At 44.6% G+C, this 17,922-nt stretch overlaps 1 protein-coding gene across 6 annotated transcripts in view; it reads left to right on the top strand.

The window, feature by feature from the left end:
* TRIO (trio Rho guanine nucleotide exchange factor) overlaps positions 1-17,922 on the top strand; it is a 356,186-nt gene that overhangs the window by 293,277 nt on the left and 44,987 nt on the right. For all 6 annotated transcript variants that reach the window (XR_011430259.1, XR_002802647.2, XR_011430260.1 and 3 more), the window contains exon 35: positions 16,909-17,201. Coding sequence is in view for 3 of the 6 variants with exons in the window: in XM_023625830.2 (XP_023481598.1) it covers positions 16,909-17,201 (293 nt within the window). In the remaining 3 variants the exon portion in view is untranslated. The remainder of the gene's footprint in view (positions 1-16,908; positions 17,202-17,922) is intronic.

The raw sequence follows: 17,922 nt of genomic DNA, 5'->3' as shown, positions 1-17,922 counted from the left end.
TACCACAGCAGCGGGCAGCCCAGCACCTGCAAGTACTGGATCCTCGACCTAGGTACCCAGGCTTCCTGCACATGCCCCGCCAGCCTGCTCTCCCTCTGCCTGTTTTCTTTCAGGTGGCTGCTGGAACGATTGTTGTGTGCTTTCAAGCAGCAATGTTTTGTGCTGTAACACTGAAGTGTGTTATCTGATGACTGCCTGTGAGAGGGGACTGTGTGGGGATGTTATGGGGGGACCTCTAGCAATGGGATGAGAAACAAACTGTGCTCTGTGCAGTCATCCGTTGATTGATCGGTTGGTTGAAAGCCTTTCTTAGTATCTGGGACTGCTTTTGATGATTCTTTTTTCTTGTAAATGGATATAAACAGTCTGAAGTTATCTGTGCTGTAAATTACCTTCTTAGGAATTTAGTTGATCTTATGTCTGTTTCAGGTTTAATTTTGTTTGAGGCTTTTCAGGCAATTCAAGAAAATGGCAGTGTCCCGCATTTATATTTATATTCTCTGGTTCCTTCTGTTAAGAACTGCAGCCATATAATAAGATGATATAAAGTTAAATGGGGGAAGGGGTCTCCCAGTAATCACCAGTATATTTCAAGGGAGTGTATGTGCTGGGTTCTGGCTTTATATACAGAACTGGAGTCAAGACAAGAAAATTTGATTCCTGCAAAGGTCATCGAGAAGCACATAGGCTCAACGTTGAGGCAAAGGCAATAGGATGCAAAGAATGAAGTGAGGGAAGGTACTGGGTCTGGGGATCCCCTCGGAACCCCTGCCCCGCAGTGCTCCGAGGAGGCTCACTTTCCAGCAGTGACCCTTGACATCTGTCCAGACCGTGCCACCATTACGATGAGTCTCTCACAGGCTGTCTCCTGCGTACCCGCGGGGATGGCTTCCACCAGGATTTTGGTCCTGGCCTCATGCACTCTTAGTGCTTGCCTCCACTCTTTCCAGCCATTATTCACATGTGCTTCAGAAGTGGGCAGCCCGAGGGCGGGGGCTGGCGGCATCTGGTGAGACCTTCTGGACACATCCAGTGTACTGTGAGCTCAAGAGAGAAGGGTCGGGGTGAAGGGACCCGCCAAAAAAGGGGGCATCCAAGGAAAAGGGAGGCGCAGAAAATGTGCTCGCAGCACCTAAAGGGGAAGGGACACTCTTTACATGTTTGTTCATGAAATACCAAGGAAAACAGCAAAATTATCTTTGACTAATGGGTTCTGGAGGAGGTAAGTGTTGGCTGTGTAAATGTTGAATTTGTTGGCATGAACATTGTTTTTGATAATATTCCTCGTATTTTTTGTTCATAAAGCTATCAAGACATTTTTAAAAGTCACTGACTGTAACTTTTATCATATTTGTGTTCATTAAAGTGTTCAAGAATGGCCTCCCTCTGTGGAGGGGTCCAGGCCGGGCAGGTCCGGTAGTGACACTGCGCACTAGGAATTCTGCACTGGGTGTGTGAAAGTAGATGATCCATAAGATCTCTTCACTGAAAATAATGACGTCCGTGCACTGAAAAGAACAGTTGACAATGTCGAAAGTCTGATTCCAGGTCTCAGCCACTCAGTAGTTCTGGGTCTCAAGTAAACTGCCTTCTCTCTCTGAACTTTCTTTGTCTGCAAAATGGGAATAACAACAGAGCATCCCTCTCAATGTATCATAAACATCCCCAAAGAATATTTTAATGAACAATTTTGCTAAGAAGAAATGGATTTTAAGAAGACATAGCATTCTTATAGAGAGAATTTTGAATCCTAGCAATATTTTAGTTCCTTACAACTTCTTCTGAAAGGACATTATTAAACTATCTTTTTTAAATACTAGAGGATAGTTATGCTATTATGTCTTTGCTTTCCCCTAGATATATTTCTATACTGGGAATTCTCAAAGCATAATGGAAACTCCGGGCAATGTTATCTAAGCTGTCACCACAGAACTTTTAAGCTAACACAAATTTGGAAAGAAATGGATGTCCACTGGGATTCTCATGAAAAAAAAAAAAAGCAATAGTCTCTTCACAGTAAAGGATAGAGGAAAAGCAAAACTCTAGTTTGATTTTTTTTCCCTGGAGCAATAAGACTGTTCATCTCTTTCCATACCTTTATAGTAATTCCAAGACAATTTCCTGAATGCCATGTTATAGCAGAGTGATATTTTAATACATGCTTATTCCACTTATTAAATGGATTATGGGGAAATATATGTGCATCAGATTTGAAAAGGAAAAAATATTTCAAGTAATATCCAAGAAGTAAATCCACAGTAACTTTCAAATGCCCAGTAAATCATAGAGAGTGATTGCAAAGCCTTCTTTATACCCAAAGCAATCTGGGGGTTCATTTATTGGAGTACCTTGTAGTGGGGCATTCTCCTTGTCCAAATGTGAATTAGTCTTGCTTGGAATAATCTGCGTGCAAGCCCAGTTTATTTGCAGATGTTGCCGTTACCAGTAACTTACACAGCCATATGCCCAGAGAGCTTTACTGCTAAGCCGTTGTTAGGGAAAGAACTCGAGAGAAGGTAAGGTCAAGAAGAACTATAAATTATCTTTTAAGAGGGTTCCTCTGGGAGAGCCCAGCATCCTGATAAGATAGTGAACTATGGAATTTGTTCTCACTCTGAACTAAGTCTGCCCTTTTATAGGGCACATGGAATCTCTTCCAGTGCTGCACGCGTTCCCCGGACTGAGGAAGAACGTACTGCAGTGAAGCACTAACATTAAGCAGATCCATGTACGAGTGAACTGTGGGCCTTATCATTCTTCTTGAACTCTCAAGTCTTTTTTGATGGGGAGTGTGGATTCTCGCCAGTGCAGTTTTGTTTTTATAAATTAAAGGAAAACGTTCAAAGACTAAATATAGGAAAGACCTTTCTTTGCTGAAACACATAAGGAGAACCTGTTCTGAAAGTGGGCAGGGAGGTTCGCAGCGGTGCCCCTCACCTCCAGGAGGCCAGAGCGCGGGGCATTCAGTTTCCTGGGAGTAAATGAAAAGCCCAGGAGTGCTCAGCACAGTATTGCATTGTTTCAACTGCGAACACGGATTGTTTCACGCAAGTTACTGTGCAAATTATGTTCTGTCTCAAATCTTTTTTGCTCTTTAAGTATTTTTAAATGAATCTGAGTTTAATACTCTATATGCATGATGATACAAGGGGAATAGTGTGTTACTGTAGAAGTCAGACCACCGTTGTTCTTGTCTTGACTCGCCCCTGCCAATGTGGCCTTGGCTAAATCCTTGTTAGTCTCACTCAAATGCAGTTTCCTCACCTGCAAAAACAGGAGGACGCTTACTGCTGCTATGGTTATTATGTTCTCCAAGACTACATTAAAGGTTATTTTTTTTCCTTTTAAGCAAACTGCAATTTTAAAATAATTCTCATTTATTTTGTCACTTTTCACTAATCAAAGATGTGTTTAATTGTCTCTCTGAGCTTATGGTGACAGTTTTGGGAAAAAAGACAAAACATTGTTGCTCACTGAATTTATATATTTTTCCAGTCAAAAAACACAGATACTCAAAATTATTTGGCTTTATTTAGAGTGAATATAAAATTTTTAAATATTAAAATTTTTTGAAGTTAATATTAAAAGTATACTGAAAAGTTCTCTCAAAGTGCCCTGGAAGCCTAAAGCTCCCAGATTAGGAGGCTTCAGATGAAATGGCCTTTCCTGGTTCTGGAATTCTCTCCTCTCTGGTGGAGGAGCAGGCTTGCCCCTCCTCAGCTGCAGTCTGTCTTTGGGATGTGCTCTCTAAGTACATCCTGCACACAGCTTTGGGGGAGCACAAATTTATGACTTTCGTGCTGAAGAATTTCCTCCAGGTTCTCAGAGTTGGCCCCTCGGGTGAGCGAGTGAGTCCGTAAACCCAGCCTGGTCCGCCTGGGAGCACGGGGTGATGAGCCTCAGAACTCGGCAAGTCCCCTGAGGCTCCCTCCATTTCCTCTTCCTGTCTCCAAGGAGTCGGGGGTGGGTGGTGAGGGACCACAGCCCAGATGCTCCTAGTCATTTTTTACAGTTCTCAAATAAATCTATACAAAGGTGAACGAAGCGTATCACCTCAAAGTATATAGCTTCTATGAAACTATACACTAACTGTAAAAAAAAAAAAGAGCATTGGAAAGTTCACAAACATGGAGCAGCAGAGAAAGAAATAGCACTGTTAAGCAACTGCTGATAATATTTGGGCACATTTTCTTCTAGTCTTCTTTTATGTAAAATGATGCATCTTTTATTTATACTTTTTAAGTTTAGCTATAAGAAATCATCTCAGTCCTATCCATTGCCCATTTTCTCAAATGCACAGTTGAAGAATGTTCCTATTGTTACATCTTGTTGAAATTAATGACAATTCATACTGTCACGAAAATGGATGTATACCTACCAGCATAGAAAGATTACGAGTTATTCTTGTGTCTAAGGAGATAGCCAAAGTGTAGAGCCCTGAGGCAACTCCCCTTCCTCTATCTCTTAAAGCAGATGGATTATTCTAAGAAGTGGCCCAGTGGCCCAAGAGCACTTGTGAAACTGAATAAGGGAGGCTGTAATAACAAGAAGGGAATGTGGTTATTATGACGTAGAACTGAAAACTGAATGTTTTTCCCTTTGTCTTCCTCCAGCTAAAAAGAAAGCCAGCACACAGCGCTCACCCCAGTCACTCTCCACCCCTCCCCACGCGGAGGCTGTGGGTTCTTTCCTACCGTCGCCTCCCTCCCAGTCTGTGGCAGTGCTATTCTGTCACATGGGGCACTAATTAAAGCCAAGGACAGGATCTGTGCCCCTCACTGGCGTTCATAGCGGAGGCGTTCTTTTCATTCCCTTTGTCTCCGAGCCGGCTTTGTTCCCTCCTGGAATAACTCCAGGCCTCCCTTCCTTCCTTCCTCCTCGCTGTAGTTACTCAGCTGCTTGAATTGCAGGCGTGGGGCAGAGTTCCTAACAGGACGCCTCACTGAGGAGGAGGTGTGGGGGATTCTTAGAAAGCCGTGTGTCCTGGACTCGATCACTCCTCCTGAGGCACGGGGTCATCTTATAGACAGAGATTTCACCTCCGACATGGGACTCCATGAATAAGTCCTCAAAACAGTGGCTCCAACTCTCTCTTCTTTTTGTTTTTTGGCTTCTGTTGTTGTTGTTTTAGTAAGTGATATCCTGGAGAGGGCAGTCCTCAAGAAACTACAAAATAAGAATTTGAAAAATAGAATTCCGTGCCATTGAGTTCTGGTAGGGGAGTAGGGGGCAAGATGTCATGAAATCAAGCTAGATGAGGTTATGGGGTTGCGACCCTGAACCCTTTGTCTTCTTGGAAGTGGTTATAATGGTGCAAAATGCATGCACACACATTGAGTTTCTTGCCTCAACTGTGTGGTTCACATTTTAATCTTATTTTCAAGTGCTTGGCTTCAGTTAGAGCAGTATTTTGCTTTTGGTGAGGTGTTAGTAAAATGTAATTGTAAAAGGAATTCCTAATCGGTTAGGGCTTTTTGTTTCTTTATTTTTAAAAACCAAACAACCAGGGACCATAGAATATAATTTCCTAGATATTTGCTTTGTGGTTTGGGGGGTAAAAATCATCCATTTCCTCATTCTCCACATCTATAACTCTTTCTAAACTAATTTTCCATCCCTTGAGACTGAAACTTTAGCTAACCTGCCAGGTAGATGATGTGAAGAGTGATACTGCTTGGCAGGCTCATTGCAGAACATTCCAAGGCTCGTTGTTTTTTTACTTCATGCTGTATAAAAATGAGTATATGGCTCTATGAAATGAGTTTTGTGGCTCTATGAAAACATTTATAAGTTTGTGTGGTTTTTAACATATTTTGGTTGGGTATGTTCTTATGCAATTCATGCATTTTCTAGAATGTAGGAAAAGACTTTTGCATGTTGGCATTCTGAATCTGGTAATTTTTAAAATAATAATAAATATATATATAAATGAAGAGAAATCTGTCACCACCTGAAATAAATCAATCACGCAGTTTAAACTACTAACTGCGGAGTGTTCTTTTAAACCATTTTGCATGGGAGTGTCTTTGTATGTCTCCTGCTTCATTTAGAGATATTTTCAATTTGAAAAATCTGCAAATTGCCCCCAAGAAAATCTTTGTTTTCCTCTTTAAGAAGATAGCCTAAAGTATTTCTTCTCAACAAGTAATGAGAAGACGTTAACCAAAAGCATGACTATTGTGAAGAATACAGTCCCAAATGTGAGCCTCCTTCAGACGAGATGAGATCTTTCACGCTGACACTTCGTGTTAATATCAGCAACAATTATGCCCACGAGTTAAACATGCAAGTTTCTTCGCAGTCTTAGAACCTGTGAAAGGCAGAAGAGACGGAGGGAGTGCTGTGTGAGCACCACGTGATTGTTATGTTCCTCAAACTAACTTTCTGTTCCCTTAAATGAGGACTATCTATTCAGAGCACTAATCAATACTGTCTTGCCTTCGAAATAACTTCTCAAAGGAAGAAATTCAGAATCAAAAATCCACTATTTTATCACAGAGAGAATCTCATTATCCCCATGTCAGCAGTATACTAAATACTAAGTAATCTGGTGAACACACAGAATTTGTTTTTTTAATAATCTCTCTTTGTGTAAGTGATAGTAATCTTGAGTAATTTTGTGAAAAGAGCAGCCATTTGACTTTTTGGGAACACAGAGGGTCTCAGCCTCTGAAAAAGCCCAACGAATAGAGGAGCATTCAGAAGTTTTCCTGGTTTCTGAGCATTTCAGCCTGGGCCGCAGGAGGTCATTCATTGCCTGGGTGGCTGTGCGGTCACACGCAGCGCCCTCTCCTGCAGAGCCTCGCGGAAGCCTGGACCTGGGCTGACTCCTTATGTTTCATTGTGTAGGAGGAGGAGGTGGAACCAGGTGAGGTGTCAAAGGGCCTTCTTCCCCCTCAGCCTCTGCTCTCAGTGGGTGTCAGGCCGAGCACCAGTCGCTTCCACTGCCCAGGACTTCACATGGAGCGGTGCCACAGTGGGGCTCCGTGTGGGCAGCCAGGCCGCTCGCTGGCTGGAGGACTTTCCATGTGAAGGCTAAGGCTAAACCACTTTTCCTCCTGCTCATTGCCCCCAGCCCGTGGATGCTGAAGAGCCACGAAGCTTGTATATCAGGGGTGTGGGGGCCGGGCTGGGAGGGTGTCAGGAAGCCCCGGGACACATAAGTGTCTGCAGCTTGCAGGATGTGTGTGTTTCCGGTCTCATTTTTATGTATTTTTTTTTTTGAAAAAGCGTCTTTCTTTCATCCAGCAAGGGTATCTTGAAACATCTGCTTTTGTCCTTGTGTAAAAGTCCAGAATGAGCCCAAATCCCCTCCCCGTCGCCACCACCGGCAGGAGAGCTCCTTGGGAATTTCTTTTCCCTTGTGGCAGCTTAGACCTTTGGTTGCAGAAGCCTCCTATTCATCTCCCAAAAAGTATATTTCAAGGGCTAGCCCACATAAAAAGCAGAGAAAATGGCCCTGTCATTCCAGGAAGACAGGAATATGGGCAAGAAACTCTCCTCAGACAAGGCAAGTGTTTATCCTGTGTGGAGAAGGATCGCGTAACAAGTGAGCCCCAGCGTAAAAGCAGAGTTAGAAAAGAAGAGAGCTTTCTGACCAGAGAGTTGTGTTTTATAAAACGCTGTGGTTTTAACAGTGTGTGGATGTCTGAGCCAGGCGAGCAGTCGACCAGCTGTGCCTGATTCTCCCTGTCCCACCCCGGGCATGGGTGTCAGGTGGGCCTGCCACACCACAGCAGTGTAGTACAAGGAGGGTTTCATCTCAGCCCTCCATCTTTGCCAGGGGCCAGGTTGGCTCTTGGCACTGTGCCTCCCTCTCCCAGCATTCCGGTCACCAGGCGTGGGATTACTAGGCTCATCTTTTCCTGGAAGCCAGCAACCTGGGATAAACTGTCACCAGCCGCAGAGCCACTCGTACCTAGACATTCTTGATCCAGCAGATGAGCCAGGTCCTATTTTGTCTGGGGTGTGGATAACTCAGTTCACTAGGTTTGTATTAAATTCCTCACGCCGATCCAGACTAACCTATCGTTTCTGTTATCCGCTACCAATAATGACGCTTTCCTCATTATTTCATTTCTGAGGTGTTTTCAAATTTCCGCTTTGGCAATATGTGGTGTCTCATTCATCTGATTAGCCAAGGATTATGCCATCTGCTTTCATTTTTATCTAATTTCTTTATTGGAAATTCAAATGGAGAAAGAACTTTAGAAATGAGATGGTTTCTCGACTAGAAATTCTGACAGGTTAGCATTTCCCCCACAAGAATCAGTTTGCAAGGACCAGTGATGCTTGAAGTTTTGCATTTGTTGACATAGCCACATTTTCCAATGATTACATCTTGTTTTAAGTGTTTTCAGAAACCACACTAAGAATAAACAGCAGGTAGAGATTCTCCAGGAGTCAAAAGAGCAGATTTGCGTGTGCAGCTTCCGTGTGCGTGTTCTGTTGGGTTAGGTGGATGTTACAAGCCTTGTGTCTCCCACGCTCTTCGTATTAGGTGGTGGTAAGAAGGTAAGAAGTCTGTTCCTGACACGACTCTCTAAGACTAGAGCAGGAAACAGTAAAACTGCTCTGTGTGCCTGCGGGCTCATGGGCTCATGGGCTCATGCTCGCAGCCTTCACCAAAGGAAAAGGTAGAGCAGTTGTTTCTAATTGAATCCAATTGTTTCTAGTTGAGTCTGTTTTAACACATTGCGTTCTTCCATTCAGGGGTCCCCAGAGCTGGCTGGCTGCTAGCGAACACTCCCGTGTGAATTCGTGGAAGGGGCTGCACAGGGAACAGTGAATGTGTTGGTCATTTATGTGCATTTTCTCAGGCAGCAAAGACCATGTGTTCTTCATTACAGTGTGAGCCATGGCCATGTTGTGCTGGACCTCTGGTTGAATCTAGGGATTATTAAAAAAAAAAAAAAAACTGGGGAATTTATCTTTCTCCTTCGTGTTTTCTGTGTTCACTTCATATTTGAAAGGAAATACAAAGTTCACATTTTTGCATTGAGGTCCCACCATGCACCAGACTGTGAAATATGTAAAATTTGCTTTTAATATTCTCTTGCCACATTTTAGTCATTGCCATCCAGAAAACTAGTGCTCAGTGCCTCTGTACAGCTTCTGACTTTTGTAAAAGATAATTTCCCGTGTTAACATGAATTTGCATGACTGTTACAGCCCAGAGTGAAGCCCTGGGCCCCGGCACAGCTGAGCCTAGGTGTGTACAGAGAAGCAGGTAACTCAGGATGCGGTGCCCCATCTGTGCCTGGGTTTCAACCCCTGCTTTGTTTTTATTTTGCTGAAGAACAAATTAAGAATCGTTGATGCTCAGACAGAAGACAAGGGAAACTTATGTAAGAATGAGGTCACTCAAATGAAAACATAGGAGTCAGTCAAGCAGAGTTTCCAGATATTTACAAATAGAATGGAGATTTACATTTAGAGAAATATATAAAATACTTGGCCCTATATTCTGAACCACCAAAAGTATAAGCGTATCACTGGGCAGGTCACTTTCTTCATTACCTAAAATTCCCCGACTTTGTCTCACTCTGTCGCAAAGCAATGCACCTAGGCTGTGGAGGTGACTGTGCTCACTGCGTAAAGCAACGAGGACTGCAGGCCCTGGAAACACATCTGCAAGGATCATTTACAGATTAGCTCACTTTTTATGTGATCTCTAAGAGAATTTCTAGTGCACTATGGTCCTTTATATTATTCCAAAAAAATGTTACCTCGATTCCAAAAGCAGGGAATTAAAATCCAGTTTGAAAAGTGTAGAGAAGGCAGTCATTTATTCAGGAAAATTTTACTCTAGAATATTTGAACCAACCCAGTCGGCAGTCAAAGCCAACAACCTACTTGCTCTTTACTTTAGGAGTAATTTATAGATCTGTTTTCCACATGTCCATTACAACCTTCCTGGTATGTAGAAGAATTTCCTGAATAGAAATGTGATTCGCTGCATTGAATTCTTGACAAGACAGGTTTGAGAAACTGCCACAGGCCAGGTGCATCTGATTAAACCCTGCCCAGTCTCTTCTGATGGAGTAATTTTCAGACATTAGAAGCAGCTGCCCCAAAGTGTCCTTGAATTCTCTCTCTCTAGCACATAGCAATAGCTGCTAAATAAACATTTCTTTAAGTCCTTAGAAGTAGAACTGTGAATTACCACTTAGCTTTGGGAGTGAGCCGAGCTCTGAGTTAGCTTCATCCTGATCAGAGTGTGTATCAAGACGTCAGTGCATTGTTCATTTGACAGGTATTTTTGGACATCTACAAAGGACAGAAAGACGGGACTATCTTTCCTTAAAACTAACTACTTAAATCATAATGGGAGACTATGGAGGAGAATTTGAAATGTGAGACATCTGTTTAGTGGAAAGTCTTCCCAGTGTTGGATGTGTGCGTCTGTGTGGTGGTCGTGCCGCATCAGAATGTCACGGCTCTTAGCGCTGGCCCCGTGGATGCGCGTTGGGCTGGCACTGTGTGGCGTGAGGAATGCCTGTCACAGCAGATGTGTGGTCGAGCAGTGAGACACTGCAGCACGCGCCATCGAGAGGTGAGGCCTTCGCTGTCCCCCCTGTTCTCCCTTCCTGTTGTTGGCCCTGGGGTGATCATCATCCACATCTCAGGGCTCCACTTCGTCCTGCCTTCTTCCTTGTCTTTTGCAATTTTGTTTTCTATGCAAAAATATGAGTACCGCCTCATGTTTGTGTTAGGCTATAAGTGTACAAAGACCTTTTTTGTGTCTTTCCCCCCCAGCAGCCTGGTAAGGAATCAGCATCGTGTCGCTCAGGAAGGTGAAGGACTTATAAGATCCTCACAGCCAGTCCGTGACGGGTGGGACTGAATCCCGACCCCACTGCTTTGGAATGACCATGAATCTGTAAAGTGCTCACTTGGAGCTAAAGGCAGGCTTTAAAGTCTAGAGATGCAGCGTGAGCAAAGCAGCCGAAACCTCTGCCCTTCTGCAGCCTCTCTGCTGTTAGACTGAAATGAAGAAATGCAACAGACAGCTGCAAGGAAATGCGTAGATTTTGGTGAAACATTTTTGGAGTCAGGGGCTGGAGTTTTTAATTCAGTATACGACCATACTCAGCAACCCAGATTTCACTCCAGAACACTTACCAATATCTTTGAGACTTTTTACGCTTGTGAAAATGAGGAGAGGGTTAAAATGAAATGTGATCCTTCTTCATCTGGAACTAGCAGGATATGGGCCCTTTTCCTTTTTTTCTTACATTTTAAAAAAAGTGCTTTATTAATCACAGATGTCTCAGATTTACAGACTGGGAATAGAAGACGATTTCTCTTCTCCCGGCAATTTTAGTGTTGTGTGTGTTCACAGGGTGAAACTCTTTCCTGTGTGGGGCTCAAGGTCAGACCTCTTGTGTTCCCCTCTTTTCTTTGGGGTTTTTCTTTATTTTAAGAAGAAATCTAATGTGGACTTTGTGTGAACTCTGACTTCAGCAGAGAAGCCATCTATATGTGGTTGTTTTCCCCCTTAAAATAAGAAGAGAAACTTTAATTGATTTTCTCTCTTAGGGCTTCAAGCAGAACACGAATGGCATTCTGTACACAGCTGAGCATCTTTTTAAATGACTGTGATGTGCTGATAGTATCTTTATGCTGACGTTTGCTTTGTCCTCTAGTAAGGAACCAATTGTTTTAAAAAAGTAGAAATAAAATGAAGCAATTTGTCTAACTTGCTTCATTCATCCTTCATACGTCTAAAAATGGTTTTGAGTATATCCTAGACACACTGCCAGGCGTGTGATTACAAAAGTGTTTAAAACTAACCCCTGTTTTCTGAGTCCTCACAGTTCTGTGCTACCATGGAGCCTGGGAGAAGGTTGCCTCAACAACCCTTCCTTTGTAAAAAGCACTTTATAGTTTGTAAAGCTCATTCATTCCCATTATTTCACATAATCCTCTTATAGCCCTGTGAGATGAGGAAATTCAGATGCCAAAATGTTGGCCTGAGGTCACGGCCACTGAGTGGGAGAGCCAGGCTCAAACTCAGACATTGATAAGTCCAGAGTTCTTTCTGACCTCCCTAATTTATCGTCCATCTAGACCTTGAATTATCGAGGTCTACTCAAGCTGACAAGAGGAAAACACGCTCCCAAACAAGGCCTGCTGTGCACTGCAGGCATGCTGGAGACAGGGAAGTCAGTGATGGGGTGGGAAAGCAGCAGTGCTGAGTGTTGATCGGGAAGGTGGGAGATGAGGGGAAGGCAAGAGACAGTCACTAAAGATGGGAAACAGAGACACATACAGTTTTTTTGAGTGATAAATGAGTCTTCTGTTGGATTTCTCAGGTGAGTTCGATCATGAACCCTCTTTCTGCCCCCGTAACCACGCCACATGTGATGGGTGACGCTCACGTGCACGCCGCCCTCACAGGGGCTCCTAGGCCGGCTCTCCCTTGCAAGAAAGCATAGCATAGTGCAGGTCATTGTAAGAGGAGCCTTCATCTACTCTGAGGTATCATTTTCTAAGTAAATTATTTACGAACTTGTCAACTTGACTAAAATTAGATGTTACTTGTAGCTCATCTCAAAACAGATTGGGATATACCACTAAGGACATTGCTGTACACAGTGGTCGACTTAAGTTGTCAGGCAGTGTGCTTAGGCTGGGAAACATCCTGTAGCTGGTCATTGATTCACTTGCCCATTCATCATTTATCCAAAGTATACTTATTAAGCTCCACGGATGTGCCAGACGGCCTGCTGGCAGCTGGGCATGAAGTTGTAAAGAAAACAGACCCAGCGCCCACCCACTTGAAGCCTGGAATCTAAGGTCACGGTCGGCTTCCTATCTTGACAATTATCCAGCTGGGAAAGTGCTGTCGTGAAATGGTCACATAGAGCTCTGGCCGTAGGGCTCGCCATCTGAGGATTACTCTTGTTATTGGCCTGAGCTGTCCATAATCCAATTGTGAGCAGAAAGGTGAGGTCTTAGAGGAAGGGAGCCTGCCCGAGCAGCCTTTATGCCTGGACAGACCACTTCAGCCACAGCGTACCACAGCCACCGGGCGCTCTTCTGGGAAAGGCAAGCTGGTAACTTAAGATCTTCCCAAGGAATCTTCTAAAGCTGTGTGTGTGTTGTATGAGTTATGCTTACTTTATGCCCAGTAACGTTGGAGACCTTAATTCTGCTAGAGATACCGTTAAGACATGTCATTTAGATTAAAATTTGCAACGGAGCAGTTCGTCTGGCTGGCAAAGTCTGTTCTTCTGATAACTGAAAATAATAGCGGGTACTTTATTTCATTCTCTTAATGATTGTATTAAGTTTAAATAATTTTTATGTTTTTTAAATTCCTGGTTTATGCATTATGTCACAATCCAGTCAAGAGCATATAAATGGACTATAACAATCCATTGATTTGTTAGAAAAATCAATGAAAAGAAAAAAATACAATTTTTTTTTTTTGGAGAGTATCAAACAGCATGAAGAATTGAGCGTTACTGTTAAAACCAAAGTGGGAAGAGAAGGAGTCATTTATCAGTTGTGCTTTTGGTTTTGGTTATTTGTTTCATTGCTGCTCACTCAGTCATAAAGATTCCAGTGGAGTGAAAGAATGTCGCCTAAGTGGTTTGATGAATAGCAGCTCAGGAAGAGAGCTGCTCTTCCCTTCAGAGCAGCGCTTCCCCTGTAGCAGTGGGGGGCTCTGACTGGGGGCAGCTCTGCCTCCTTCCTGGGTCTTGGATGGGACATGCAGGCTGCAGCCCTGTTTATAATGCTTGGCCTGCCTGGTGAGGAGGAACTCTCTTTTGAACACTCTTCCCAAAGTACACAGAACCAAATCCCACACAGCTGAGCCCACAGAGGGAAGCTAGGAAATGATGTCTCTAATTTCTTTGTCTTTTTTTTGAACCATTTCTACAACCACCACCTCCTTTCCCAAGCAAGGCTAGGATGCCCTGAGAATCACCCTGTAAAGCCAGCTGGGTCCCCAAGGTGCTTATGGATTGAGCGCAGTTCACTCTCGTGCCTGCTAAGGCCGACTGCGTCTGCTGACTGGTGGAGGGGTCTTTATGTTTGACCGCTGTGTGTCTCTGCCCACAGCGCTCACCCCATCCAAGAGCTCTCTCACTTTTCTGCAGCCCTGCAAGTCTGAGTGGACAGAGACTGTGTCAGAAGTCCTGGTACGCGTCCTCTTTTCACGTAGGCTTCATATTATGTGCTGCATTGCTCCCATGCCAGATTCCCCCAAAGTCTCAAAAGCATGTCAGGTTCATTCGTTGCCTTAGCTGGTGTTCCCCATTACTTCTAATGTGTGAGTATTCTGCTTATGAATGTTAAGACCTGTACTTGATTTACTTTTATTAAAGTGGGCCTCGATCTTTCCTCTGCCTACCTCGGTTCATACAAGGCACAGCGGAGCTCCATCAGTGACACGTCACCACGTCGCGGCCAGTCCGGGTTATCTCCCAGCCTCCACCTGTGCGCCACCTTCGCAGGTCTTCGTGTTGTGCAGTTGGTTATTCAGCTAAGTGAATATTCGTTGAAGAAATGACTGTCCTTAAAATATGGGCTGTGAATCAGCTTGCTCTCTTTCTTTAGGCTGGGAATTTCTGATGTTTCCATTCATTACTTAATAAGTGCCTACTGTATGCCAGGCTCTGTGTGAGGCCCTAGGAGTACAAGTAACAAGACAGATGAGGCCCCGGCCCTCATGGAGCATACGTTCTCGCAATCTAGGACATGGGTTTCAACCTCAGCTCATTCAAAGGCCAGCTTCAGTGCTGCCTCCTTCATGAAGCCCTCTATGATTGCCCTCCTCCTCAACCTTTAACAGGGCTTGTACTTGCTTATAGCATGTGTCCGTTCTCATCTGTATGGTAGTTGTGTGATCCCAGAAAACACTGTGTGGTGGACCCCATGAGTGGAGGGAGTAGGTTTTATTCATCTCCGTCCAGTGGCGAGTACGAGGCTTGGCCCTGAGTCACAGAACAACAAATCACTGTGAAATGTGTCACCTGCTGTAGCCACACCATGTCTTGCTAATAGTTGGTACTTAAAAAAAACTTGAGTTGAATGAGTTATCATCTGGCATGTGGGCTGTCCAAACCCGCTGTCACTACACCAGGAGTTCCTGAGGGTAAAGACTGTGTCTGCTTCGCTCACCCTTCATCCTCCATCAGCACCTGAGAAAGTCCTGCGTGTGGTGCCCCCATGGGAGTGTTGTCAGCTTAGTGCCTTCGTTCCCTCCTCTGTCTTCCAGATGGTGCCTGAGGAAAACGAGACTGATGCGGAAACATTTTAGTAGCTCTCATTTAAAAATAAATAAAATGTAAAACATATATGACTATTATATATGCATAGATATGTACATACATGTACACACGTATAAACCCATATATGCAGAGAGGAAAGCTTATTACTCTTAAACAGAATGCTGTGTTGATTAGTTTTGAACCAAAGTCGGCCTCTAGGGAAGTCTAGATTTTTAAGAATGAGTGATCCTGCTTGACATGCCTCATCTGTTTATAGAAGGTTACACCCTTCAGCCATGTGAGGCCCGGGCCGGAGCAGGAATGGGACAGCAGTTAGACGGGCTCCTCTGTCCAGTCCAGGCGTCTGGAGTGGGAGCGGGAGACTGCTGTTGGCTCTCCTCCATATGATCACAGGATCGGGAGGAGCTAACTCTTGCTTTTTAACTGTATCACGTAATGGCCTCCAGTGCCACCTAGGGAAGGACAGCTAATACTGGGGTCTGGATAAAAGAATCTTTTCAGAGATGAATTTTAATTTATTTTTAAAACTTCAAAAGATTTAAGAAAATAACAAGCAGAGTGAATGGTCTTCTTCATTCGTTTCCTAAAGGAAAGCGTTTGATCCTGTCCACTGTGGACGAGCTCGGGGAAGGGCCCGGTGTGTCCGGGGCACTGGTTGCCTCCGTGAAGCGACTCCTCGTAGCTCCCTGGGCTGTTGAGGGTCAAGCTGTTACCTCCGTGTCGTCATGTCTCCTTTTTCTCCTGAAAAATCATCAACCAGGGTTGACTCTACTTAATGTTTGAGATCCAACGAGAAGATTCATTTGGATATATTTTTTCTAGAGCATTTTGGTTACTGGAGGAAGGCTGCTGCTCCTCACATTTCTTTTAAAAATGCGTGATGGTTTTTGTTAATTGTTACTGTTATTTACTCCAACACGTGAAGTAACTTTGCTGAGGCTGAGAGCAAAGACGCCACGCGCCTGTGTAGTTCCAGAGTTTGGCTGTGAGCAAGGGGCGTGGATGGGATCTCCCGAAAAACCCGTCAGCTTTGCGCTTTTCATACTCACTGACTTCGCCCTTGACACGGAACTTTCCAGAAAGGTGCCTTTTGTCACAAAGTCTGGCCAGGTCAACTCTATCCAGATTTATACAGACACACACACACGTTTATTTATTGAGTTGTACTTTCATTCACTGGGAGTGAGTCAAACTGATACATTTATCCAACAGGATTAGTTTTTAATTTCCTTTAAATTCTTCTTTAAACCATTCTTTCTTGGTTTTTGCTTATCAAAAAAATGGGTGAAAATAATTTAAACATCTGTCCTCCAGTGTCTGTGATATTTTAAGTGATAATGACATTTTAAAGCTGTGTGGTAATGATACTGGTCTTTAGGATTGGCGACTTGGGTTTTTTAGAGGGGGAAGTACATCTTGAGAGAAATCATCTTTCATAAAACTCAAGTTTGGTAAACATTTAAAAAGCGTGTGCAGGGGCTCTGACCTCCCCTTGTGATGGTTCTACCCTGTGGGTACAGCTAGTGGCACAGCTTTCAGCTGCCCTGCGGACCCCCCGCCCAGCTGGGTGGGGCAAAAGCTGGTTGGCCCAATGGCACCAGTGGACACCGGGAGGATTGAAGGGCCGTCACTCAAATTTGCTGCTTCTCTCTCCTCCCGCCAGACTCTCTGTCCGTCTCCAGTAACGATGCCAGCCCGCCGGCCTCCGTGGCTTCTCTTCAGCCCCACATGATGGGGGCCCAGAGCTCCCCGGGCCCCAAGCGCCCGGGCAATACACTGCGCAAGTGGCTGACGAGCCCAGTGCGGCGGCTGAGCAGCGGCAAGGCGGACGGGCACGTGAAGAAGCTGGCGCACAAGCACAAGAAGAGCAGGGAGGTGCGGAAGAGCGCCGACGCCGGCTCGCAGAAGGACTCGGACGACAGCGCCGCCACCCCGCAGGACGAGACCGTCGAAGAGGTCGGAGCTGGGGTTGCACCCTGGAGGGCCACCCCGGGGCACTCTGACATTTTCTCTTCAAGTGGTAGAAAGTGATGCTTGTCTTGGGAACACACTAATTTGGTTGCGTTTTCCATATGTACCTGGAAACACCAGGGTCAGAGAGCCCGGTAAATTCCGTGAAAGCAGTTGGCTCGATTGAATGGGGACAAGCTCTGGGGTAGCAGCTCCCACGAGAACCTGGTCGGGACCTACAGGTGGCCTCTGATAAAGAAATCAGAGGGCCGTGAGCTTTCCTCCCCAGGCTTGGCACCCAGCCTGCTCCAGGAGCAATGATGGTGCAGCCCCAGTCCTTGTCTCCCTCACTTCCACCAGGGGCAAAGCCAGAGGTACTGCCCCTTACAACACGTTTAAGCAGTCCCTGACGTTAGCACCAACCCATGATAGAGCATTTTGCAGGAAAAGCACCAATTTTAGACTTGGAAGGACTAGAGGAATATTTGCATTCTCCAATTATCCCCCCCCCCCATATTTATACTTACATCTTGTCCTGAGTAGAAAATACCCAATTAATTTACTTTGCTAACCCAGCAATAAACCCCAGGTTATTCCCATGTCATCAAAGATAAATGTACATAGGTCGGCCAGGAATTTTTTTTTAATTTCCGTTTGTTCAGGGGCTTTAAATTATACTGCAAGAAACAGAATTCCTTCATGATCCCCAAGGTGGGCTGTCAGCACT

Source organism: Equus caballus, chromosome 21 (assembly GCF_041296265.1).
Source record: "Equus caballus isolate H_3958 breed thoroughbred chromosome 21, TB-T2T, whole genome shotgun sequence".
NCBI lineage: Eukaryota > Metazoa > Chordata > Mammalia > Perissodactyla > Equidae > Equus > Equus caballus.
The sequence above is the reverse complement of the archived record's forward strand: the minus strand, read 5'-3'. Positions and strand labels throughout refer to the sequence as shown.